Below are 27,250 nucleotides of genomic sequence, written 5' to 3'. Positions count from 1 at the left end.
TGAAAGGCTTGTCAATAATATTTGACTGCACCTCAGATTTAAAAGCGGAGATGAGTAGCCACGCAGGCCTCCTCATGACAATCCCTGAAGATAGCTGCCTGCTTGCGGTCTGCGGAGATGCGCAATCACACAGGCCTCCTCATGACTATCCCTGAAGATAGCTGCCTGCTTGCGGTCTGCGGGGATGCGTAACCACGCAGGCCTCCTCATGACTATCCCTGAAGATAGCTGCCTGCTTGCGGTCTGCGGGGATGCGTAACCACGCAGGCCTCCTCATGACAATCCCTGAAGATAGCTGCCTGCTTGCGGTCTGCAGAGATGCGTAACCACGCAGGCCTCCTCATGACAATCCCTGAAGATAGCTGCCTGCTTGCGGTCTGCGGAGATGCGTAACCACGCAGGCCTCCTCATGACTATCACTGAAGATATCTGCCTGCTTGCTGTCTGCGGGGATGCGTAACCACGCAGGCCTCCGCATGACAATCCCTGAAGATAGCTGCCTGCTTGCGGTCTGCGGAGATGCGTAACCACGCAGGCCTCCTCATGACTATCACTGAAGATATCTGCCTGCTTGCTGTCTGCGGGAATGCGTAACCACGCAGGCCTCCTCATGACTATCCCTTAAGATAGCTGCCTGCTTGCTGTCTGCGAAGATGCGTAATCGCACAGGCCTCCTTATGACTATCCCTGAAGATAGCTGCCTGCTTGCGGTCTGCGGGGATGCGTAACCACGCAGGCCTCCTCATGACTATCCCTGAAGATAGCTGCCTGCTTGCGGTCTGCGGGGATGCGTAACCACGCAGGCCTCCTTATGACTATCCCTGAAGATAGCTGCCTGCTTGCGGTCTGCGGGGATGCGTAACCACGCAGGCCTCATCATGACTATCCCTGAAGATAGCTGCCTGCTTGCTGTCTGCGGCGTCGAAGGCAGAATTCAAGCAGGAGTTAGCAATGTGTTTTCCCCACCTCAATTACACTTTTTGTCCTCTTGTGGTATTCTTCTAAGAGATGCAACATACGTTATTCCATGTCCTCCCAGTATTGATGGGCATGCCGATTCAATAAGATGTTCAAGTTAGCAATCTGTCACTGAGTGGCAGTGTCTCTCCACTTTCTTTCCGACTGCCTCCAGCCTTTTGCTTTCTTTATCTGGCGGGGCGCCACTGATGCAGGGGACATGGCCCTCTTCCTCGCAGCAGGCACAATAAGAGTCTGGTGCAATATGTCCCTTTATGTATTTTGGTCTTGAGAAGGAGCTCTGTAATTTTTCTCTATACACCAATGATTGCTTTTGCCATCATTGGCTTTTAGAAAATCCTATCCTGCTGTACAATACTAGGGAGCATTGGTAGGCACTGGCTCTTTTTGTAAGCCGGAGTTTCAAGGAGAAAACGTGAATTTTCTTTCTTCATCTGCACTCCGAAGGCATCTGCTGCCTTTTCCTTGACTGGATGGTATGAGGAGTAATCATACGGAGGGGCATTGCCTCGAGGGTTATTTCTTCCTGTGGGTTGTCAAACCCTACATCTTCGGGTCGGTGCTGAAAATACATTTATGTGACTCGATGCTCATGCTTGAAGGACCATGCTTTGGCATCTTGTGCGTATCCCTAGATGCCTTTCCCTTCAGGAAATCTGGTGTTTACGGGCAAGTAGCACGGTTAAGCATCTCTACAGTATTGCTTTTCAACAAGTTCAACCTCTTAGTGTACCCTTAATCCTCCTACGTCGTCGGTGAAACTCATCTATCGATCGAAGGAGCACTCCTTCCATGCTTTTACATCTCTGGTAGGCTTGCCATGTCTTTACTTGCCCAATAAGCTTGAAGAATTTTATCCCTGTAAACCAGAGTTTTTGGTTTAAAGTACGAGCATGAGATGCAGTACTGGGACTTATGGTCTTGTGGGAGACAGACCATACAGACTGAATGTACGTCAATGAGAGCGGACTTTCGATAGCACCTTCGGGCAAAACTTTCTCACCTAAAATGGCGCTGATGAACTCCAGATACCCCACCTTGACTAGATGATTCTCCACGCCGGTAGGTGGCTTCGGTCGACTCCGCATGACATTGTAGGCGTCATGTTAGTCGTGACATCTGCCTCAATATACCTGCCACTCTGGTGCGCTGACGTCAGTACTTTTCATGATCTTCCACGCCAGAAGCGTGGAGCAATGAAGTGACGGACCATGATGTATTAAAAAAGGAAACTAGGGTCACAAAAGGAAATAGCCCTCAACACTAGAACCAATCCGCAGTGCGGGTAGGATGGGTGGGTAAGGAATCTGCGGCTAGATCATGTCTCTACCGGATTGGGCGTTACCGAAGGTAAGTAACTTGTCCATCTGATAGCGACCTTTGAACAGATACCAAGGCAATACAATCCCCGGAGGAGGGACAGCGGAAAGGTTTAGACCACGAAGTCCTGCAAGACACAGTGACCAAACCGTCCTTCTCTGACAACCTGGGAATCAAGGCAGAAGTGTCTGGCAAACGTGTGCAGCGACGCCCACAGGGCTGCTGGTCAGATATCAGAAACAGGAACATCACGCTGGAGCTCCGTGGTGGCTGTTCTGCCCCGGTGGAATGGGCTTTCAGCCTTTCAGGAGGATCATACTTCGCTAAGGCGTAACAGATTTTGACACAGAGGATAACGCAGTGGGATTTAGTCCTCTTTTTGACAGCACACCCTATCTTTGCACCCATGTACCCTATAAAGAGTTGGTCATCCACCCAGAACTCTTTGGTTCAATCAGGGTAGAACTATAACACTCCTTTTGGGCCCCAACGAAGGAGACACTCCTCTTCCTTAGAAGGGTGCAGAGGTGCATAGAAAGTGGGTAGAGTAACAGACTGCCCCATGTGAGAAAGGTGTTACCAGCCTAGGTAGAAAAGATAGCCTTGTGCAGAGCACCACTTTATTTGGAAAGACCGTCAGGTAAAGAGGCTGTGATGACAGTGGCTGGAGTTCGCTCACCCTCTTGGCAGAGGTTATTGCCACTAAGAAGGCTGTTTTGATGGTGAGCAGCCGTAGAGGGCAGTTGTGCAGCAGCTCAATCGGTGCACACATCAGAAAGGTGAGAACCAAATTGAGGTCCCACTGTGGCATAATTAAGGGTGAAGGGGGAAACAGGTGGGTTAAGCCCTTCAAGAATCTCTGCACCAGAGGGTACTTGAAAAGAGAAGGCTGATCAGGCAGCCGAAGAAAAGAGGAAAGGGTCGAAAGATAGCCCTTCAAGGTGCCCAAGGCAGAACCCTGCAGGGCCAAGGAAAGTATGAACAGGAGGATATCAGATAAAGATGCAGATAGAGGGTCAATAGACCGGTATGTACAATATTTACAAAATGTGGACCAACGGGAGGCGTATACGGACTTCGTGGGGGACGCATGGCTGCCAGAAAAACCTCACAGACTTCAGGAGGAAGGACGAAAGCTGTCAGCTGTTGCTGCTCAATTGCCACGCAAGGTGGCGGAGAGTCGACAGGTTCGGGTGGAAAACCCTCCCCTGCTGCTGCGAAAGGAGATCTTCCCAAAGGGGCAGCATAATCGGAGGATCGATGCTCACTGCCAGAAGCTTGGGATATCAGACTCTCTGTGCCTCTGTGCCCAGCCGGAGCCACAATAATGACTTGTGCCCGGTCGTTCCTACTCTTCTAGACCACCTCGGCTAAGAGTGATATTGGCGAAATGGTGTACAGGAGGCCGGAGCTCCACTCTTGACGAAAAGCGTTGCCGAGAGAGAGAGACGCCTTGCAAACTTCAGGACGCAAAACTGCTGACATTGTGCATTCTCTACGGAGGCAAACAGATCTAACCAAGGCTCTCACTACCGCTAAAAGTCTCTGCGTCACCTCTGGATGGCGACGCCACTCGTGATCCGCTAGGCACCTTTGGCTGCGTTCATCCGCTCCGGCGTTCTAAGAACCAGCCAAATGCTGACCCACAAAGGTAATGCCCTGCTGTTCCAACCAAGTCCAGAAACGCAAAGCCTCTTGACACAGGGTCCACGACCCCACCTGCCTTGCTTGTTGCAGTACCACATGGCGGTCGTGTTATCCGTGAACACCTGAACTAGCCTCACCTTGATGGACGGCAAGAAGGCTTTTAGTGCAAGCTAGATCGCCCGAAGCGCCAAACAGGTTTATATGGAGCACGGCCTCCGCCGGAGACTAGAGTCCTCTGATCTCCACCTCTCCAAGATGGCCGTCCCATCCCAGAAGGGATGCATCTGTCACTACTGTGAGTTCTGGGGGGGGAAGGGAGAGGAATCTGCTTCTGACCCAATCGTGGGTTGATAGCCACCACTGCAGGTCTTTCGCAGTGCCCTCTGAGATCAGGACCAGGTCGGTGAGATTTCCCCGATGCTGCGCCCATTAGAACTTCAGGTCCCTTGCACAGCCCGCATGTGCCATCTGGCAAGGTCCACAAGAAGGATGCAAGAGGCCATGAAGCCCAAAAGCCTCAGATAGAGGCTGAAATATCGGTATCATAGCCAGAATAGCCCGAAACTGCACCTTGTCCAGAACAGTTCCGATGAAGGGGAGCGTCTGAGAGGGAGTCAGTGTGACTTTGGCACGTTGATAGTGAATCCCAGGGAATGCAACAGGTTCGCCGTAGTCTGGAGATGGGAGACGACTGCCTGGGACGAGCCCGCCTTCAACCACCAGTCGTCGAGATGCACAAGTTACTTACTTGTGTAACGATATATCTGTAAGAGACATTAGTTCGTGATAGATTCCTTACCTTAGAATATCCCCAGGCGTCAGACTGGATCCAGAAAGTTTTCGTCAGCCGTACCCCTGCGAGTCGGTAGGCGTCGTCGTACGGCTCCGTGTACGTCGCTGGCGTCGTAGCCGCCGAGATGACGTCGTCAGAGCTACTTAGACGCACCCACGCGCGCTGACGCCAGTTCTGTACACAACTTTTCAGCGCCAGTAGCGCAGAGCTATGCCAGAGACCGACTACTGGTGCAATAGAACTAGAGCCCTGAAAGGGATGACTGAACCCTAGAGAACAGTTCGCAGAACAGGGCGGATGGGTGGCCGGTAAGGAATCTATCACTAACTAATGTCTCTTACAGATATATCGTTACACAAGTAAGTAACTTGTGCATCTAAAAGAGACACGCTAGTGATAGATTCCTTACCTTAGAATATATACCCAAGCAATACCAACCCCGGTGGTGGGTCTGCGAAGTGAGATTACACCAGAAAGTCATGGAGAACTGAACGGCCAAAGAAGCCGTCTCTCCGGACTGGACTGTCGAGGCAATAGTGCTTAGTGAAAGTATGCAACGAGGCCCAAGTGGCCGCCTGACAGATGTCTTGCAGGGGGACACCACGTCCCAACGCTGTAGTAGCTGGTGTCGCCCTGGTAGAATGGGCGTGCAGCCCAACGGGAGGTTCCTTTTTAGCCAGAGAGTAACAGGCTTTAATGCACAAGACAACCCATCGGGAGATAGTTCGCTTGTGCACAGCCCAGGCTTTCTTGGCGCCCACGTAGCCAACAAAGAGCTGGTCATCCATCCGGAACGGTTGTGTGCGGTTGAGATAAAACAAGAGCGCACGTTTTGGGTCCAGACGGTGGAGCCTCTCCTCTTCTCTTGAAGGGTGCAGAGGCGGAAAGAAAGTGGGCAGAGTTAGTTTGCCCGAGATGAAAGGCAGAGGCTACTTTTGGTAGAAAGGAGGGAAGTGGTCGAAGCACAACCTTGTCCTGATGAATCACCAGGAAATGAGGTTTGCCGGAAAGAGCCTGGACCTCACTCACCCGCCAAGCAGAGGTGATGGCCACTAGGAAGACAGTATTCAGAGTCAATAACCGCAAAGGACAGTTATGAAGAGGCTCAAACGGGGCGCACATCAGATATGTGAGAACCAGGTTCAAGTCCCATTGAGGCATCACAAAAGGAATAGGAGGGAAAAGGGGAGTAATGCCTTTGAGAAATCTATTGACAACTGGGTACTTGAAAAGAGAGGGCTGATCAGGCAACCTAAGAAAGGCTGAAAGAGCAGAGAGGTAGCCCTTGATAGTGCCCAAAGCCATGCCCTGCTAGGCCAAAGAAAGGAGGAACAATAGGACCTCAGAAAGAGGGACAGCAAGAGGATCAACAGACTTAGCTGTGCACCATGCCACAAATTATTTCCACCGACAGGCGTACACCGGTTTAGTGGAGGGACGCCTGGCTGCCAATATCCCATTACAGACTTCGGGAGGCAAGTCAAATGGAATCAGCTGTTGCCGCTCAATCTCCACGCAAGGAGGTGGAGGCTGAGCAGGTTCGGGTGGAGGACCGTCCCCTGTTGCTGCGACAGGAGATCCTCCCAAAGAGGCAGTCGGATCGGGGGATCCATGCTCATACTGAGTAGCTCGGGATACCAAACTCTTCGAGCCCAGTCCGGTGCCACAAGAATGACTTGGGCCAGGTCGCACCTGATCTTCAGCACTCTGGGCAGAAGTGGTATAGGCGGAAAGACGTACAACAGACCGCAACTCCACTCGCGACGAAAAGCGTCGTCTAGCGAGTGCCGCTTTGGAAACTCCAACGTGCAGAACTGCTGACATTGCACGTTCTCTTTGGTGGCGAATAGATCTAACCAAGGTTCTCCCCACTGCTGAAAGAGACCTTGTACCACCTTCGAGTGAAGACGCCATTCGTGATCCAACATGCACCGTCAGCTGAGACGTCCGCCCTGGCGTTCAGTGAACCTGCCAGGTGTTGAACCACCAAGGAAATGCCTTGACGTTCCAGCCACGTCCAGAGAAGTAGAGCCTCCTGACATAGGGTCCACGACCCCACCCAGCCTTGCTTGTTGCAGTACCACATGGCGGTGGTGTTGTCTGTGAACACCTGCACTACTCTCCCCTTGACAGAGGGAAGGAATGCTCTGAGTGCAAGTAGGATCGCCCTGAGCTCTAAAAGGTTGATATGGAGCTTGGACTCCGCCGGAGACCAGAGGCCTCTGATCTCCGTCTCTCCCATGTTGCCGCCCCATCCCAAGAGGGACGCGCCCGTCACTACTGTGTGCTCCGGTTGGGGAAGGGAGAGGGATCTGCGGCTGACCCAACGCTGGTTCGTGAGCCACCACTCCAAGTGCAGTGCAGTGCCCTCTGAGATCTGGACGTAGTCGGACAGGTTCCCCCGATGCTGCGTCCACTGGAACTTTAGGTCCCTCTGCAGAGCCCATATTTGCCATCTGGCATGGTCGATTAGCAGGATACAGGAGGCCATGAGGCCCAGCAGCCTCAATGTTGTCCTGACCGAAACCCAGGACCAGGGCTGAAAGATTGGAATCATAGCCCGAATGTCCCGGACTCGCTGTTCGGGAGGATAAACCCGAAACTGCGCCGTATCCAGAACTGCTCCAATGAAGAGGAGCTTCTGAGAGGGAACCAGGTGCGACTTTGGCACGTTGATGGAAAACCCCAGCAAATGCAGGAGGTCAGCCGTAGTCTGGAGGTGGGAGACGACTGCCTGGGGCGAGCCAGCTTTCAACAGCCAGTCGTCAAGATAGGGGAAGACTGAAACCCCTGATCTGCGCAGATGAGCTGCGACCACCGCCATCACTTTCGTGAACACCCAAGGGGCGCTGGTAAGGCCAAAAGGGAGTACGGTGAACTGAAAGTGCTTGTGGCCCACCGTGAACCGTAGGTAAAGTCGGTGGGCTGGCAGGATGGGAATATGAAAATAAGCATCCTGCAAGTCCAACGCTACCAGCCAGTCTTGCGGGTCTAGAGCAGACAAGACCTGAGCTAGCGTGAGCATCTTGAACTTCTCCTTCCGGAGGAAGCGATTGACGTTCCGGAGGTCTAAGATAGGGTGCAGACCTTTGTCCTTCTTCGGAACCAAGAAGTAGTGGCAGTAACAACCACAACCTACTTCTAGCGTCAGAACGCGCTCGATGGCCCCCTTGGCCAAGAGGGCCGTAACTTCCTGCTGGGGAAGTGCCAAGTTTTCCCACCAACATGCGGTGGTACTGAGGAGGCATGGCTGGAGGGGTAGATTTGAAGGGGAGGGAGTAGCCCCTGCGGACTATTTGCAGAACCCACCTGTCCGAGGTTATGGAGCGCCAGTGGGGAAGGTGATGGCGAATCCTGCCACCCACTGGCATCAGGTGGGCTTGAAACACCGGACTAGGAAGGTTTAGAGGTGGTGGTGGCGGCGGCAGGGGAGGTGGAGGACTGACCCGTCTGCTGTCCCCGGGATCCATCACGGTTGGTTCTACGTCCGCGGCTGCGCTGAGACTGTGGCTGCGCAGACTTGCGGGTCTGAAAGAACGCGCCTGGGCGCCCCGACCTTGGCCTCTAAAGGACCGAAAAGCAGACCCCGAGGGAGTACGCGTGGTGGCGAGACCCAAAGACTGGGCCGTAGCCCGAGAGTCCTTAAAACGTTCCAGGGTGCTATCAGCCTTATCACCAAAGAGGCGTGTACCGTCAAAGGGCATGTCCAACAGGGTGTTCTGGACATCCCCGGAGAAGCCAGTAGTGCGGAGCCAAGCATAACGACGGAGTGCCACAGTTGTGGAAAGTGCCCTACCTACCGTGTGAAGCCCACAACGAATAGTAAATTTTACAGCATCTCTCCCCTCGGTAATGGCTTGAGAGAGAACCGCCAGTGCCCGCACAGGGCACTGAGGTAGCACCTGTGCCACAGTGTCCCACACAGAATGGGAATAGCAGCCTAGCAGGCACGCAGTATTCACCGCCCGCAACCCAGAGCTGGCAGATGTGAAAATCTTTTTCCCAAATTGCTCCAGTTTCCTTGCCCGGAGGGAACGCACTCGGTGAGGCAGAAGCCTGGACAACCAGACTCTCAGAAATCGGGTGTTGTGTGAGAAAGCTGGGGGCGCCAGGCGCCGAGCGATGGCGGCGCGCCACACCCTTGTCCACAGGGACTCCTGTGTTAGGTTTAATCCAGGTGCCCAACAGGATATCAGTAAGTGCTTCATTGAAGGGCAGTAACAACTCCGCAGAGGAGGACTGTGGCTGCAGGACCTCAGTCAGGAGATTGGTCCCGATAGGTACAGAAGGGAGCTCCAGGTTAAGAGCCTCAGCTGCCCGACGTAAAACCACCGGAAAAGTCCGAACCTCCTCCGTGGCCGCTGAAGAAAGGGACTGAGTGCTAAGGTGCGGAGAGAAATCCAGATCCACTGGACACTCCGCATCGCCTTCCCAATCAGGCTCATCCTCACATTGAGCTGCAAGAGGGTCCTCAGACCCCTCCCAGTATTCCCCTTCGCCCACATGTTGCTGAAGGGGCCGGTAAGGACGAGGTGCCCTGGGAAACTGGATAAACTCCCCTCCAAGAAATGGAATGGGAGGGTAAGATACCAGTCCCGGGTCGTCGACACCCGGCACCGGAGCTGGATCCAGGGCCGGCGCGGAGGCCAGAGTCGGCACCGGAGCCAGCGCCTGGTCCAAGGTCGGGGCTGGTGGCGCCGCAGGGTATGGTGCCGGCGTAGCCGAGGCCAGAGGCGGCGGCATGGGGGCAAACCCTTCCGACGGATCCGCGGGGCCCGAAGGCACTTCGGAGGGACCCTGCGGGGCAAACAAATGGCGAAAGGCCTACACCTCGTCCGAAGTTGCGTGTGGCCCCGGAAAGGGAGGGTAGGCCGCAGGCAACGATGGTGGCTCCAATGGAGCCGCTGGGGGGGAGTTACCGCCCCAACCCCTCCACCGCGTCCCGCGACTGGTGAGGGGTAGAAGAGCGACGACGCTTCTTTGACTTTTTATGGCGCCAAGACTTACCTGTCCCCAATTACGACGAGCGATGTTGATGGCTCCGCGACCGGTCCCTTGACCTCCCACGGGATCGGGACCTTGATCAGCGCGAGACCAATTCCCGGACCTCTAACAACTTTTGGGAACGCCCCGCAAAGCTTTCGGCGCCATGGCCCGGCAATCGGGGCACGCCGCGGGGTCATGGGCGTGCCCCAAGCAGAAGAGACACGTCGTGAGGGTCCCACACCGACATGTTATGGCGGCAGGCCCTACAGGACTTAAACCCAGGCATTTCTATTTCACCAGGAGTCAAGCATACGACAAAAGAAGTTGTTAGAAACCAAGTTAAACTTTTAACTAGGGGTACCGCTCTCTCTCAGATCAGCGCGCATGGGCGCGTCTAAGCAGCTCTGACGATGTCATCTTGGCGGCTAGGACGCCAGCGACGACGCCTACCGACGCGCAGGGGTACTGCTGACAAAAACTTTCCAGATCCAGTCTGACGCCTGGGGATATTCTAAGGTAAGGAATCTATCACTAACGTGACTCTTTCAGATAGGGGAAGACAGGAACCCCTGACCTCCGCAGATGACCTGAGACCATCGCCATCACCTTAGTGAACACCCACGGGGCACTGGTGAGGCCAAAGGGGAGCACAGCAAACTGAAAGTGCTCCTGGCACACTGTAAAGCTCAGATAGCGACGACAGGCCGGGAGGACAGTAATGTGGAAATAGGCATCCCGCAAGTCCAACGCTACCATCCAGTCTACCGGGTCTACTGCAGACAGTACCTGAGCCAGAGTGAGCATCCTGAATTTCTCCTTATTGATGAAGAAGAGGGCTCTGAGGTGGAGGATAGGAAGGAGGCCTGCGTCCTTCTTTGGAACCAGGATATAGTGGGCGTAGCACCACAGCCTATTCCTGGCCCGGAAACCCCCTCTATAACTCCCTTGGCCAAGAGAGCCTTGACTTCCTCACGGAGTAGCGCAAGAGGATCCTCCATCAGCCAATTGTTAGTGGGAGGCATAGGGGGAGGGGTAGCCTTGAAGGGAAGGGAGTATCCCCATTAGATGATCTGCAACACCCATCTGTGCAAGGTGATGTTGCGCCAGTGGTGGAGGTGATGGCGTATCCTGACACCCACTGGGCGCTCGTGACCCTGAAGGGCAGGACTGGGATGGAGATGGGGATGTTGGCTTGGCTCGACTTCTGGCCTCCCAACCATCAATGACGGGAAGAACCACAACCACAGCCTTGCGGAAGGCTGATGAACTTGCATAACCGCTGGCTAGAATAGGGTTGGCACGTTTCGAAGCCCCTTCCGTAGCCAGAAAAGAAGTGAAAAGTAGACGTGGCCGGGTGGTAGTACTGAGGCCCAAGGATTTGGCCATAACCTGCGAATCCTTTAAGCGCTCAAGCGCTGCTTCAGCCTCGTCTCCGAAGAGACGTGAGCCATCAAAGGGCATGTGCATGAGGTTTGCCTGTACATCCCCCGAAAAGCCACATGTTCTCAGCCTGGCGTGGCGCCTGATGTCCACCGTCTATGAAATTGCTCTGCCCAGCGAGTCAATCATGTCCAAGCCACAGCGAATGGCGAACTTCGCTGCATCTCTCCTGTCTGATATTGCTTGGGAGATAAGTATCCGGTCCTCCTCCGAGACTCTAGGCAGCGCCTGCGGTGTTTACCGACCGCAATGCGAGACTGGCAGAGGAGAAAGTTTTCTTCCCAAAAGTCTCCAGCTGTTTGGATTCCCTGGCCGGAGGGGCATAAGGCAACGTGCGACGGGAAGCAGAAGCCTGGACCACCAAGCTTGGGGGGGTGGGGCGCACTGAGAAAAACTGGGTCAACCGGTGGAGGGCAATGGCGGTGGGCAATTGTTCTACTTACAGGAGCCCCTGTGCTGGGCTAGGACCAGGTGCCAGAGAGAATGTCCATTAAGGCCCAGATAAAATGCAGCAAGGGTTCCGATGAGGAAACACCAGGCTGAAGGACCTCCATCAAGACATTCATCTTAACCGCCACTGCTGGAAGCTGCAGGTCGAGGACCTCCGCATAAAAACCAATGCCTCCTCCTCCATAACAAGGTTAGGGGGAGACACCATGCTAGAATCTGTGGAGGTGACCAGGCCACTGGCATCACCCAGTTCTTCATACCAGTCCATGTCTTGGGGCTGCAAGATTTCGAAGGGCTCCTGCTCCCACTCCCAATCCACTTCCTCCAACCCTTAACCTTCAGAAAGGGGTTAGTTAGACGGGATGAAGCCGTACAGCTCCAGTCTCGGCATCAGTGGATGATATACCGGCTCCATATCGTTCGGGATGGGGAGGTGCCGCCGGCAAGCGCTGGAGATCTCCGCGTCGGATGGGGCGCTGGGGAAAGTCGCTGTGGAGGTGCGACCAGCGCGGGTCTGGACCTGGGAACAGGTCCGACAGGAGGCCGTGGCCAGAGTCGAAGGCGCAGGTCCACGGGATCTCCTTCACCTGGACCTGCGGCTCCGAAGTTGTGCCGGAAGGGTCAGGCAGCCCAAACATGGCTCACATAGCATCATAAAATTCCTTGAGTTGGGCGGGGGTCGCTTCTGCCCCCGGAAAGGGATGGAGACGGAGTCGACCCAGGTGCCTGCTCCTCAGAGGGGGGCCTAGAACGCCAAGGCTCCTCCATCTCGCCGTGTGGCGGACGGGGTGAAATTGAAGAGCGCTTCGACTTCCTGTGCTTCTTGTAGTGCCTTTTACCTGACTACTTCGACAAAGAGGACTTCGGGATCCCGGAACAAATCTCGGACCTTCCTCTTGACCGAGACCAACATCGATGAGGCGACCTCCACAGTGCGTGCCAGGCCGCGACAAGCTTCAGGAACCGCTCCCTCAAAGCTTTCAGCAACATGTCCCGACAATCGGAGCACGACTTTGTGTCGTGGTCGCGCTCCAGGCACCAGATACACACCAGATGGGGGTAGGTTACTGACAAGGTACGGTGACAGTCGCCGCACCGCTTGAATCCCGAAGTCTTGCCCCAAAGTACACCAAAAGGAGTCAACAAAAGGTCGAAAAAACTAACAGACGTTGACAGGGGGTAGCTCTCCAACAGATCAGCGCTGGCTGGTGCGGGAAGAAAAGAACAGACGTCAGCGCCACGGAGTGGCGATTATATTGACTATGCAGATGTCATGACAAAGATGAACACAACGCCTACGATGTCACATGAAGTCGAACGACGACACCTACCAGTGCACAGGGGTACAGCTATCAAAAATCTTCAGGATTCAGCCTGACGCCTGGAAGTTCAAAGACAAGGAACCTGCGGTTAGTCTACGTAGGTGCTAGCAGGATCATCTATGGTCTTGTCTTGCAGATTTTGCAGGAGTGTGGCAAAGACGTCCATACTTGGGAAAGTGAACTATTCTTGTTTATTCTTTTTATTTAGCGCACAGACATAACATGGTGGATTGCAAAGCTTTTTACAGAGAGATAGTCATCATGTGTTACAATGTGCGGGGTACGGGAACTTGGGCAGACGTTTACAAAAGCAGAATTGGACATTGTTGGCTTATTGTAATGTTTAGGCATAGTTTACGGGGCATCGTAATTATAATGATTTCAGAAATTACTTCACATACATTGCATATTCCATCAGGAAGAGAGATAATTTTGGGCTGTGCAGGTTCATTGACGGACAATTTATGGACTAGGCTGGATTGGAATGTGTCACAATTTGTACTCTTCTCATCCTTTCTAATGTCTTTCTCTCCTAGAAGAAGCATTATTTGCAGAGACGCTTTGATTTTTGCTGCCTGCTTGAAAACCATGGGCAATTGCAAATGATGGTGGCTGATGAAATTCAACATATTAAAAAACAAAGGTAGGTAAGTTAACCCTGGTCTTGGCGAAAGAAAATGATTTACTTACCTTTAACTTCAGTTATCCAGTATTAGTATCTTTCATGGATTCACATGCCTGAATCATCCCCACCATCGAGGTGGGAGTCTCACTGTACAAATAAAATATATATACAATAGGCTATAATGGACCACAAAGTCACTATACTAGCCTATCCTTGTTCTTTTGTAAAAAAAAAAAAAAAAAAGAACCAAACTTGGAACCCAGCCAATCAGGCTCCAGCACCCTCTAGAACATTCTACATAGAGGCAAGTCCCTCAGATTTTCGTAGCACAAGTGACAGTAAGTATCGCATAGTAATAAGGGAAGCCTCTCCAGGGAGGAGGATGGGTTACATGTGAAACTATGAAAAATATCAATACTGCATAACTGAAGTTAGAGGTAAGTAACTCGTTTTCTTATCCAGTATTGGGGTATCTGTCATAGATTCACATGCCTGAATCAGAATAGCTAGCAGTAAAAAAACCTTTGTTCCTTAGCGGATGGTGGGTACTATACACACCACATTGGAGCCACTGTGCAATATAATCGTAAACCTACTAATAACATATGTCCCATCATATGAGAGAGACATTAGAAACATTACCAATTAAAGACAGCATTCAAAAGCATGAAACAAGATAGTCACCTCTCTACGTAACACTGCTTGACCAACAGCTGACTCAGCTTCTGTAGCGAGATCCAGACAGTAATGCCGTGTGAATGGGTGCACATTCTTCCAGGTTGCAGCACGGCAAATCTTCTCCAACGGCACTCGCCGATGCAATCGATCTTGCAATTGTAGACTTCGTCACTGCTGTACCTGGTTTTTGACCACCATAAGATACAAACAATTGATCCGACTTCCGAATGGATACAGTTCGTAATAAGTAAAATTTAAGGCATCTTTTAATGTCCAAAGTGTGTAAGGCCTTCTCAGCCAGGTAGACGGACTGGGAAAGGAAGTACGTAAAATAATGGGTTCATTAAGATGGAAAGAACATGGAACCTTTTGAATGAATGTAGGATTTGTTCTTAAGAGAACATAGTAATTAGTGAACCTTAGGTATGGTTGCTTGATAGTAAATGCTTGAATTTCGCTGACTCTCCTAGCAGAGGTAAGCGCCAATAAAAGAGCAGTTTTCCAGGCGAGATATTTAAGTTCAGCTTTGTGCACATGTTCGAATGGATGCTTCATGAGTGGAGATAGAACCAAATTAAGCCTCCATTCAGGGGAAGGAGCTCTGATGGGCGGAAAATCCCTGAAAAAAGACCTTTCAAAAATTGCTTTACCAAACGGTTGGAGCAGAGAGATGGGCCGCCAGTAGAACGTCTGTAAGTTGAGATTGCAGCCAGATGCAGCTTAACAGATGCGAACATGAGTCCGGACTTAGCTAATGACAGAAGATAGGGGAGAACCTTCTCCGGAGAACAGTCCAGGGGATGTTTATCATTATCACGGCACCAAGAACAAACGTTTCCATTTCAGAGAATAGGTTTTCAGAGAAGAAGGAGCTCTTGCTTTTGCAAGTATATCCCTACAGTCTTGCTGTAAGTCTAGCTACCTGAATTCAGTGAGCTCAGAAGCTAAGCTTGAAGCTGCAGAGGGGCTGGATGCGGATGGAGAATCTTGCCCTTGCTCATTGTCAATAGAGTTGGAGACACTGAGAGACGAAATGGGCTGCATTCTGAGTGTAGGAGAAACTCTGTGAAACAGTGCTGACGCGACCACCGTGGGGCAATGAGAATCATTCTGCATGGTTCCAGTTTCAGTTTTCTTAGGGGCTGGGAGAGTCACCGCAGTTCAGCTACTGTGCGATTCCTAGGGTCGTTTTCAAAACACCTACAAAAAGTCTCTCACTGCGCGAGCAATGCTGTGCACTGCAACGCTAGGCGCGAGACCTAAAAACTCTTGGAGCTGAACGCAGGCGAAAAGGGAGAACCTTGAACTGAACATGCGCACCTGCCACAGTAAAACGGAGGAACGTTCGATGTTTGGGATGGATCGGGATGTGGAAGTATGCATCCTGCAGATCTAGTGTTGTCATTAAGTCTGTATGGTCTAGGAGCTGTCGAATCTCTTTTAGAGTAACCATGCAAAAGGATTTCTTTTGCAGATATTTGTTCAGCTTCCTGAAATCTAGGATTGGTCTCCATTCTCCCGACTTTTACTCGATTAAAAAGAAACGGGAGTAAAAACCTCTTCCCACTTGGGAGCGAGGCACTTTTTCTATAGCTCCTTTTAGTAGCATACTCCTTGCCTCTTTCCTGAGAGGAGCTAGATGTGGTTGATGCGTCTTTAAAGGTGGATGAGAAGGAGGGAGTTTAACAAATTCTAAGGGGTGTCCGAATTTGATTATTTCCAAGAACCACTTGTCGAGGTCAGCTTTTCCCATTGGTGGAGATGACGAGTAATGTTCAGCGTCTTGATGTTGAAGTGTGGCCGAACTGTAGCAGGTGTTGGGGAAACGTCACTGTTTCCTACCATTATCTCTGCCCTGTTGGGTCTGTTTTCTCCTGTTCTGTTGTCTGTAAGCGGCAGAAGGGGGCGCTCTGTAAGATTGTTGTTGAAAACCATATCTGCCCTGGTTATACTGGGGTTGGTACTTTTGGTAACCTCCACGAAAGGAGAAAGATCCTCTGCCACGGGCGCCTCGAAAAGGAATCCTCCTACGTTGAAGCGTACCCAGGGCTTTGGCAGTGTCGGTGTCTATTTTAATGTGCTTGCCAAAGAGTGCATCCCCATCAAAAGGCATGTAGAGAATTTTTCATTGACTCTCCGGACGGAAAGTGGTAGATTTAAGCCAACTCTGGCGACGTAGGACCACCGCTCCTTCCTGTTGTTGGAATCCTAGGGAGGCTAGATCCATGGAAATATCGATTGTATCCGATGCTGCTCTTTCCCCCTACAGGAGATTTTTTTGCGCCTCCTGTTTCTTATCCTCTGGTAAAAACTCAAAGTATGGAGCAATATCTGACCACATTTGGCGGTCATACCTCCCAAGGATTGCTAATGAGTTAGCGGCACGAACGGAAGCACCTGCCATGGCGGTAAACCTCTTACCTATATTGTCAAGCTTCCTACCATCCTTGTCAGGAGGCGCAGTGATCGGTGCTGATGGATTTCTCGACCTGCGTTGAGCGCCCTGAGAGATGACAGAGTCAGGCCTAGGATGACCGGACAGGCAAGCAGGGGCATCATCGGGGGCCTTATATTTCTTATGAAACCTCGGAAGAATTGCCGGTACAGATAGAGGGTTCCTCATAATCTTGACACCCTCTTTCCAAATATGGTCAATTAAGGGAATGGTGCGGACCGATTTCCTGCTCTGATTCTTAAAATCATATAGGAAGCAGTCAGACTGATTAACAGGCATATTTCGGTGAAATCGTGCCGCTGCTCTCTCCATGACTGCATGAAAACCTCCGATGTCCTCCGGAGGGGAATCAACTGCCTAAGGAACTGGTGATGATGGTGTAGGGATTACGTAATCCTCCCATTCATCCACGGTTGTTCGCGATTTGGGGAGTTCGCCCTCTTCAGCGAGCGTTTCCTCATCATCCTCCTGCACCCCTTGGTCTTGTGACATAGGTATAATATTTTGAGACCCAACAGCAGGGACAGATGAACTTGAAGTATTGAAGACAGATGGAGTTGAAAACTGTCTTTGAACAGGGTCAGCTGCGGTTGGAAAACGAGCATGGTAGTCTTTGGGCTTGGATGCTAAGTCCTCTGCCAACACTACGGGCATCTGCACCACAGGTTCCTGATGAGGCAATAAAATTTGAGGCCTTTGCACTGATTGATAAGGCTCATAATATTCTTCTTCCTCGTCATCCTCCTTGTATTCAACATGAAGCCGAGAGGGGCTACGTGCAGGGCTGAACAGCCCATCATCCTCTGACTCTTCCCAAAAATTACTTGGAGGCAATGGAGAAAAGTATGAAGGATCGTGGTAGGAGCCTCTCACAGATGGAAGCGTAGACGCCAATTTCGACGTCAAAATAGGAGTTACCTGCAGTGAAGTAGGCCTTTTACGCGTGATCATCGACGAGATGACCCTTGTAGGAGACACAGGGACAGCAGAAGCTGCCATTACTGATGTTAAAGTAGACGTTGTCGTCGTCGAAAGACCAGTCGTTGACGATGATGTCGAAGTGGAAGTAGTCGTCGACGGAGCATAGAACCGTCGTCGATGGTGGGATCGTCGGTCGTCGACGGTGGGAGCGTCGACGAGAATGGGCCTATCGTCGATGGTGCCGTCGACGGAGGCGAGACTGTGATCGTCGGCGGTATTGTCGACTGTGTCATTGACGGAGGCAATTTAGACTTCGTCGTCGACGGAATAGATCTTACTGGTTCTTCCGTCGACGGAGACAGCGTCGTCGAACTCTGAGGTGGCTTCGTCTTCGACTGGGTCTTTTTCGACTACGACGATGATCTGAGAGACTCTGACTGAGTCTTGGACTGTTTTAATGCCGTTTTTGAAGCCATTTTTGATGTTTCCACATTTTTTCCCACAGAAGAGAAAGAAAGCTTCTCTTTTCTAGAGGAAGAGAAGTCAGTCTCATGATGAGACTTTTTAGATGATTTGCCAGCTCTTTCAGGTGGATCTTCATATCTATCTCTCTTCTTAGATGATGGGAGGCTCTCAACATCATCCTCTTCAGACACCACTTCAGATCTCACCTTTAATTTCTCAAGTCAGATCAATAACCTGCCCTCTCTATCCTTTAGGGTCTTTGAAGAAAAGGTTCTACAAAGGATACAAACAGTATATACATTCCTTGTGGGGATCTTCAAAATGTAGTCTCTTTTTTCCACAGGTACCACAAGGCAAGAATAATTATTTCTTTGAAGCTTCAGAGATCCTGTACTCAACAGTATTCAGCAAATTTTGAGAAAAACTGAGCAGAGCTCAGGGAGACTGCCTGTCCCACGCCGTGTGGTAGAAAATCTGAGGGACTTGCCTGTCTATGGAGTGTTCTAGAGGTTGCTGTAGCCTGATTGGCTCGGTTCCAAGTTTGGTTCTCTTTTTATCAAAAGAACAAGGATAGGCTAGTATAGTGAATTTGTGGTCCATTATAGCATATTGTATGATATTTTATTACTATTATATATATATATTTTATTTGCACAGTGAGACTCCCACCTCGACGGCGGGGATGATTCAGGCATGTGAATCTAGGAAAGATACCCCAATACTGGATAAATAGCCCTACTGTCTCCTGAAACATGCTTTGCATTGGGAAGTGATTCAAAAAGGATCTTCAAGAGATAAGATAAAAGGAAGCGAGAAACGTCTAGTGTACTAACCTCCCAAAAAATTAAAGGCCACACCAATCGTGCCCTTAGTTTTTGTGCTGACTCCCACAGACATTCAAAAAGGTTCATCAGAGTGGTTTCCTATGTGCCCTATTCAGTTTTAACTGCTTCTAGAGTTATGATCATTTTCAACATGCACATTACTGGACAGGATAATGAATGCACAATCAGTAAACAAGGTCAAAAGAGCTATTTTCCGTTTACACTTGAGATCAAGACATCCGACAATGAGGAATTGCTCAATGACGTCACAGGACTTCCCAAAACATTAGAATGCGGTCTATTGGCGATAGGCTCGATGGCAAGAGAAATGGTTGAGGAAGCGAAGACAGCTAGTGAAGCTGACTTCCATAAGGCATAGGTGTGGCATTTCATCAAACAGATAGTCAATGACCTAAAGGTTAAACTGCTAAAGAAAATTTTTTCTTCCCAATGCATTCAATTATCTGGACTATCTGAATTTGGGATTTTCAGCAGGATTCATGTTTTGACTCAATTTACTTGCAGCAGCTTGCACAATCAAACTTTTAGGAGTCGAGTGGTTAGAAAGGTAAGATGGATCTGATAGCCCAGATTTATATTTTTAAGATGCTGCCAGGTAACATGTGGAATAGACTAAAGTTCAGTTGAAGGCACTTCCAACATATCAATTAGCGCCGAAAACAAAGGAAGAATCTCCTCGGCTAATTGTTTCCCTGTCAAAATCTCTGAACAACAAAGACTTGTATTGTTGTCTGTAAAGATGACTATTCAAAACCTCTACAGCTTTCTTAAACAATGCAGCAAAATGAGCTCTCTCAGCCAAACCTGATCCTTCAGGCTCTGACAAGTCAGCCTCTGGGGATGCGTCTAAACCAAATGCATTGTGAAGAGTTGCAAATAAACTGGGATACAAATCTAGTAGAGGCCAAAAACCTTCCAAAGCATTAGAATTATTGCTGTCCTGTCCAGTAAAACAAACTACATAGTTATACCGTTAAGAATAACCTAGAGGTTAATTTAAAGAAAACCCAAGTGGTTATATTCGGCAGAAAACGTTATGAGGTGGTGGCTGGTCATACAACAATTCAAGTCTTGTCGTAGGAAAATCCTATAAATACTTGGGGGTTAACTTTGACTCTAGGGGCACCTTCGTCAAGCATCGTAGTGACATTTCAATGAAAGCCACAGCTCTCCGATTGAACTTCTCAAAACTCTCAAAACAACTGATGGGTCCGAGTTTGGCACCAATGATGGAAGTTATGAAAGCTAAAGTCGGCCCCACGTTGTCATATGGTTTTGAAATCTTCAGGGGTAAAATCAGCACAACATTAAATCAACACATGACTAAGATCTATAAAAGTGTTTTTCACATGCTGAAATCTGCCTCCGCTGCACAGATTAGAACTGGGCCTCCTAAATTATGAAATTTCCAGCGCAGGTGCCTACTTAAATCTGTGTCATAAGCTAAAGCGGGCTGAAGCCGGTTCCCTTGAGTCTTTGCTGTGGTCTGATATTGGCACCAATAATACATGTGGGTCCTCTAGTACATTTTTTAATGAATGTCTCAGCAATTTTCAGCAGGTGACCTTTGGAACCTAAACCCCAGTCAAACAGCTTTTAAAACTAGCATTAAGAAGCGTACTCGCATTCTGTCCCACACCATCGACAAAGCTTCTTTTGCCAAACGCAAGCATGCATGGGCAGTTATTAACTCTTATCAGTTGGCATCACCGTCATCATACCTGCCCTGCACATATTCTTTGTATTTAAAATTGCGATTTATGGCACTTAGACTGGGGGAATGGCACTTGCTGAAACACTTACCTATCTGGCGTTGCTCGTCAAATAATCAACAGTGCAGGGGTTGTGGGGCCCCGGTGGAATCTATGGAGCATGTTGCATGCCACTGTCCCGATCTCCTGACCTAGCGTAGACTAAAATTGAGGCCAGAATGGAACAGACTGGGAGCTCGGATCTGCAGGCAGGCAATTATTGCGGCCTTGAACCCAGAGAATACAGCTTTAAACATAAGTTTTATTATTTTTATTTATCATATATATCGTAAATTTAACCAGCAAATTGCAGGCCCGGTAACAATTCTAAAGAGAGTCACAGGTGTCTAAAACAAAACTGTAGACCTATAAGACTTCATTCTGGTCTCTCCTGTGCTCTCAACGCCTGCAATATCAGGGTATGTGACTCCGATGATTTTTATCGACACTGCTATTTGACGATGTTTTAATGAAATGTTTACATTCTCTGGGTTTCCTTATAATTCTGGGCCCCCATCTTAGACTCTGACAGTAACACTCATTTCTTTGCCACATCATTAACATTCTGCCGCTACATATTTTTAAAATTGGAACTTTTATATCATTCTTGGCCATTTTAACTATCTTTTTTTGTATATGTGTGGTGTGTATGTTCTGCTTTTATGATTATATTTTTTAATCAAATAAAGTATTTTCACGAGTATTGCTGTCCTGTCCAGTAGGTCTCCGGAATTCAAAAGTATTGAGCTGTGAACCAAAGAAATCTTGCATTCTTTGAAACACAGCCTCTCTAGATACCTTAGGGAGATATTTAAACTCTTTCTCCCATAAATAATCTTGTTTCTTTTGTGTAAAAAATTGGTTAAACTACTCCGCTAGTGGTGTGGAAAAAAGGTGAGTGATCTCACTGCTTTACATGGCGGTCGACGCGTCACTTCAGGTGGAGCCAAAAGACACTTTTTAATGGTGATACCAGTTAAGGCAAGTAGCTACCTAAATGTTCCATGAAAAAAAATATTACTTCTTGTTAAGTATTTTGTAGATCTAAACACATGATTATATAATGGATTTTTATGAACTTGGTTACAATTTCCATGTTAGAGAACCACAATTACAGTTTCAAAACTTTACCTTTCAATGACAGTCACTGATCTGTTTTAGTACCTGTCACTCTTTAGACATTGACTGGTGCTAATTCTTTAGACACTGGAGAAGTGTGGCTCAATGAGTGGAGAAGTGTGGCTCAATGAGTGGAGAAGTGTGGCTCAATGAGTGGAGCGGCAGACCCTGATGCAGAGGTCTAGCCCGGGACCAGGGTTCAATTCCCCGCCTCGGCGGGTCTTGGGCTCAAAAATTCCACGGACCTGATAATTCTCGCCTCGGTGCCGATTCCAATCATGGAGTCCCACTCTGCAACTCTGGGCAATAGCTTGCTTAATCTCCACAACGGCCCCCACAACGCTAAGGATGCCTGGCCTCCACCTTGGGGGTGCCCAGGAGTGGACGCCTCACAGGGAAAGCCAGGATGGGTTCCACAGCGGTATTCGTACAAGCGCCTTGAGACCCTTGCGGGTGAGTAGTGCGCTATACAAGTATCAAATTTACATTTACATTTTAGACACTCACATGAATTTCAGCACAGAAGACATGCAAACCCACTAGAAGAAAATCCCTAAGACAAGAAGCATAGGCTCTAGACGTAACAGTTGTTGAGAATTTTGCTAGGTATGAAATGCCTACAATGTGATAATGCTTTGTGTGTCATTTTATTTTTTAGAAAGGGCAGTTCAAATTTGGCATAATTACAAGAAAATTCAACAAATTTGTGCATAATCACGCAAAACGGACATCTGCCATTTTGCAATTTATTTTAGCATGAAATTGATCATTGCGTCAATTATTGACAAAAGGATGCATTTTAGCACTACAAATAGTGCAAAAAAAAAATCACCACAAACAACCGCCGCTCTCGTTCTGTTGTTCCCTTGCGCACTTGTGTGTAACAAATGTAACAGAAAATTCCCAAAATTACATCAGTGTAGTTTAAATTTCACCCAGGCCTTGTAAAACTGAATTTTAAAAAACTGGAAACAGGTCTTCCAGTAATAGGACTAGTCTTGTTTCATTTAATAGGAAATCTCATTTGAGCATGTGTCAAAAGAGAGAGAAAGTGAGATTTACTAACCTGAAGTGCTTCCTTGGCTTTTTCCATAGCGTCAGCTGCCTTCTCCTTCGCTTTTTCTTCATTTTCTTTTCTAATGGCTTCTTCTTCTTGTAAAGTTGCTTCCAGTTTGGTTTTATTGTCTATCTTTTCACATTCAACTGCTGCCATTTTGACTTCTGCCTCTTTGGCCTAAAAGGGGAGGAGGCTTTATACATCATTTTACATATTAAATTTCTGTAGCCACCGAAGAAATGGGGCATTAAAAAGCAGACAAAATTGCAAAACTGTAACAAATATACATATTATGTTTAAGACAGTGCCTAATACAGTCAATAACATTGAACTGACTGCTGATCGACAAACTAGTCCTAGATATCACAAATGCACCCAGTGAAAATACTGGTAATGTGCTGCCCCACGAACCACTAATAAACTACCCAACAGTCTTTGCATGGACTACTACTGTTTATCTTGAAGATTGGCCCTCTTTATCTGTCATGGTTTCTTTGTTCACTCCTTGCATTGTCACTATAGCTCATTTAATTGACACAAGGTCATTCATACATTCTGCATCACTCAATTACCCTTAATCATCAATTGCTCTACATACCCTCTTTCTCCTGTACTACTCATGTCTTTCAACACATTTTCCATGCGTTTACACGTCTGCCATTTGCCCCACCTTTTTTCCCGCTGACATCTTTAGAAATTGAGAATTAACAAAAAATGATAATACATACCACAATTTCTGGTAAGATCTGCAGTGTTGTTTTAAGCTGATCAGCAGGTGAAAGGGTATCTGGAAGGTACAAAGCCCTGGATAAGAGAAGCAGGGAGGTAGGGATTTCTTGGTTCAAGTGCAGCTCCAACCACTGTAAAGCAAAACAAATTGTACTGTGTTAATGACAAAGGGATCTAGCTCTACAAATCACAAACAATATCTTTCAGCACTTGTAATAAAAAAACTACTGATATGCTATCTGAATGATAAGGATCACCACCATACAATATTTTGGCCGTTTGAGTTGATAGCAGTGAAATTAGCAAGTACAATAGAAGTTGCCAAAAAATAACTGACTAATTTTGGTGCCTAAAAAGCCAATTCAGTGTCAAGTGAAGAGAAAAAAAGAGAGGATATGAGAATACATTCTAAAAGCAAAATGACTGAAATGCAAAGAAATAAAGTTCCAAAGAAAGCTTATTCCACTGCTTATACGTGGTTTCACCATCTAAATTGCATGCTAAAGCAGCAATGATATAAAAAGCTCCAGTGTAAAAATAGCAAAAGCACCACAGAAAACATAAGTTGTCTCTTCTCAGTACCCACTTAGTATTTTTCGCATTGGGAGGTTGTGGGGGCAGGGAATAAAAGCAGACAATCATTAGTTTGGGAACTGACAACTGAATCCTGACTGGTAGACTGGTATTCCCCGTCAAGGTTATGACGTGACTGGAAAAACCTTTGAAAAGGCTTTACTTCTCATTCTAAGACTGGGTGTCTATGCCTGAGAGCAAACCATATTTTAATACCTATATGCTTCCCTTGGCAGTTCTGATAAAATTCATTCTTGTTCAAGTTTTAGAAGTATGTTGAGTACAGCAAGATACTGCTTAGATGAAAGATTAAAGTCTGGTATACATTCACCTGCTGGATGTGCTACACTTGACTGACTTAATGGAGAAAAGATCATGATCCTACTTCCCTTGGTGGTTCACATGAACAGAACCTTCTGAGTATTGGTCCAGTAAGCTCTATGCTCAGTTCTAGGGTTCAAAATCTTGGTAGAATAATGTACTAAACCCTTTCTTTAATAACATAGTTCAGAACAGTCGGGGAATCTTGTTTTCTTTTAGCTTCACATTCTGGAAAACGTGCTGAGACTTTTTTCATTTCCAACAAAAGTGCCAGTAGTCAATGACTAGTTTAATTTATTCCTTGACTACTGTATTGATATCAACCTAAGACTCCAAAAGAATATAAGACATTGTCAACTCCTTTAGAATGTACCAGCTAGATTTCTTAAACATCTGTTAGACAGGCCATGTTCCTCTGGACCTGGTGTCCCTTAATTGGCTACTCGTGGAGTAATGGTTAACGTTTAAAAATGTCTGCCTGGTAAATAAGAAAGTTGATCAAGTGTACCCAAAAAATTTTTTGTGGTCCTATTTAGACATTTTAAACCAACCTTCTCTCGATGCTCTATTTTCTGGAACAAACTGCTTTCTCTGAAAGGAACTCAGAAAAAGATTATTCTCACTTCAAGAGTGCACTTTGGGGATATGCTCCGACAGGATGTTCCATTACCTCTTCAATCTCCTATTCTAACAAACTACCAAAAACTGGCTTTCTGGGAGCGGAGCATGACTCCAACTGAGCTAAGTATGTGCTGATAATTCAACAGGCTGTTGCTATTTCTGAAGCCATTAGTCACAAATGAAGGGCGGCCTGAAGAAGATGACGCAAGGGAAGACCCAAATGTGGCGATGAATGACAGCTGAGCAGGAACATAACTCGCTAAAATTTTGCCTGATGGGGGGGAAAGGGCGCCACAGATTATTTGACCGACTTGATGTGCATATCCCTCTGCCCCTCACTTTCAGGCCAAAGTGAGGATTCATTATGGGCCCAGAAAAATATTTAGTGGTGCCCCAGATGGAGTGCACTGTAGTCAGCCTCACACAGTGGCGTCACCTGTGATGGTCCGTCCTGAAGCCTTGAATAACAAAAAATGCCACCAAATAAAGTCATTGAGAGAGCAGGAAAATCTCTCTTCCAAGACTTGTTCCAAATCTTTGTTCTTCTAGGTTGATTATTTGTGGGCTTATCAGACATATATGGGTTTTCCGTGGATCTTGAGCAGCGATCCACATAATAGACACCAGAAAATGTTTTTGATGAGGGAGATTGCAAGGGGATGTCCACGCTATTTGGGTGCAGGGTCAGCCATCACCAAGGAGAACCTACCAACACCATCCATTTCTGTAAACTAGAGACGTGGGAATCCATGCTGATGTGGCATTTATTAGTCCCAACACATTTTATTACCTAGAATTCCCTATCAATGGCAAAATATATATAACAAGCATTTGCAATGCAATAGGTCTCGCATTTACGCGAATATGAGCTATTGGCACTGTAAATGACAATGCCTTTTATTTATGTTTTGGTTTTAAAAACATAAATAAACGGCATTGTCATTTAAAATGACAATAGCTTGAACACGCGTAAATGCGAGTCCTATTACATTGCAAATGTTATAAAGTTGTGCCCCCCCCTTGCCCCGCCCTAACGTAAGTGGCCTGCACTATTAATAAAATAAATAAATAAGTGTGTCCGCTATAGTTAAAGCAGACGCGCTATAATTTTAATAAATACATTATGAAAGTGGCCAGCGTTAGGTAAATAAATAATTAAGAGTGTCTGCTATAGTTAAAGCGAACGCCTACAATTTTAATAAATACATTATGTAAGCGGTCAACGTTAAGTAAATAAATAATTAGGCGCAGCCGCTATAGTTAAAGCGGATGCGCTATAATTTAAATATATACATTAGTAAAACCAGCGGGCCTGCTGAAATGTCGTGGGTGGAATAAGAAAGATCATTAAAGAAAAAAGTGCTTACCGACTTATGAAAGAGACCATATAACACAACAAGTAAAAGATCCAGTCCTCATGGGGGGTTACAAACAGCAACAAGGAGGGACTAACAAGCCTCAATCTATCGGAAGCCAGCTTTTACCAAGGACAATGAAACTAGCCAATGAAAAATATGGGAGGAGAGTAAGTGAGGTTTCCACAGCATACTCTACTACAGAATGCCACACAGAGTGAGCAGCGCATGTGCGCCGCCGCTAGGCTCGACCTAAAAACAGGCCACTGAATCCATTTCTTCAGCCATTTCTGGAACATGCAACTGCTGCTCTTCAGCCTAAATTCCAAAGATGCTGCTAATTCTTGCATCTGTACATGTGGATGTTACTGAACATGGGGCCTGATGTACAGAATTTTTTTTGTGGTTGAAGATACTTGTACCAATCCCATTTAAGAAGTTGATAAAGCTTTACTGACCCCTAAATTGAGACTGCCGCTGGATATTGATTCAGTATTTACAAGCGGTGTGTTGTGGGTGTCCCTTCCAAACACCAAATTTGTACCAGCTGTCTCAATGGTTTTCCACCAGAATTCCAGAACATTGAAAGTTTATTAACTTCCAAGTTTGGATGGTAACATATTGGTAAAAGGGAAGGAGGTCCCTTTAGACCCGTTCTCCTTTGTGAATTGTTGAAAAGGTTTCCAGAGGACCAGTGTTAACTCTTATAGAATATGCTTTTTTTTTTAATAAACCTTTTATTCTGTAAGGAAATTAGGCTGTTGTATAAAACACCTTTATTTCAAAGCAATCACATACA

At 47.8% G+C, this 27,250-nt stretch overlaps 1 protein-coding gene across 1 annotated transcript in view; it reads right to left on the bottom strand.

Annotated features, from left to right (window-relative positions):
* The window catches only part of LETM1 (leucine zipper and EF-hand containing transmembrane protein 1), a 567,062-nt gene that overhangs the window by 75,994 nt on the left and 463,818 nt on the right, over nt 1-27,250 (bottom strand). The window contains exons 8-9 of the mRNA XM_085642560.1: nt 23,581-23,712; nt 22,862-23,029 (exon numbers count right to left, since the gene is read on the bottom strand). Of these exons, the coding sequence (XP_085498686.1) occupies nt 22,862-23,029; nt 23,581-23,712 (300 nt within the window). The remainder of the gene's footprint in view (nt 1-22,861; nt 23,030-23,580; nt 23,713-27,250) is intronic.

This window comes from Triturus cristatus, chromosome 2_2, assembly GCF_964204655.1.
Source record: "Triturus cristatus chromosome 2_2, aTriCri1.1, whole genome shotgun sequence".
Lineage (NCBI taxonomy): Eukaryota > Metazoa > Chordata > Amphibia > Caudata > Salamandridae > Triturus > Triturus cristatus.
Note: the sequence above shows the minus strand (reverse complement) of the source record. Positions and strands in the feature narration are given on the sequence as shown.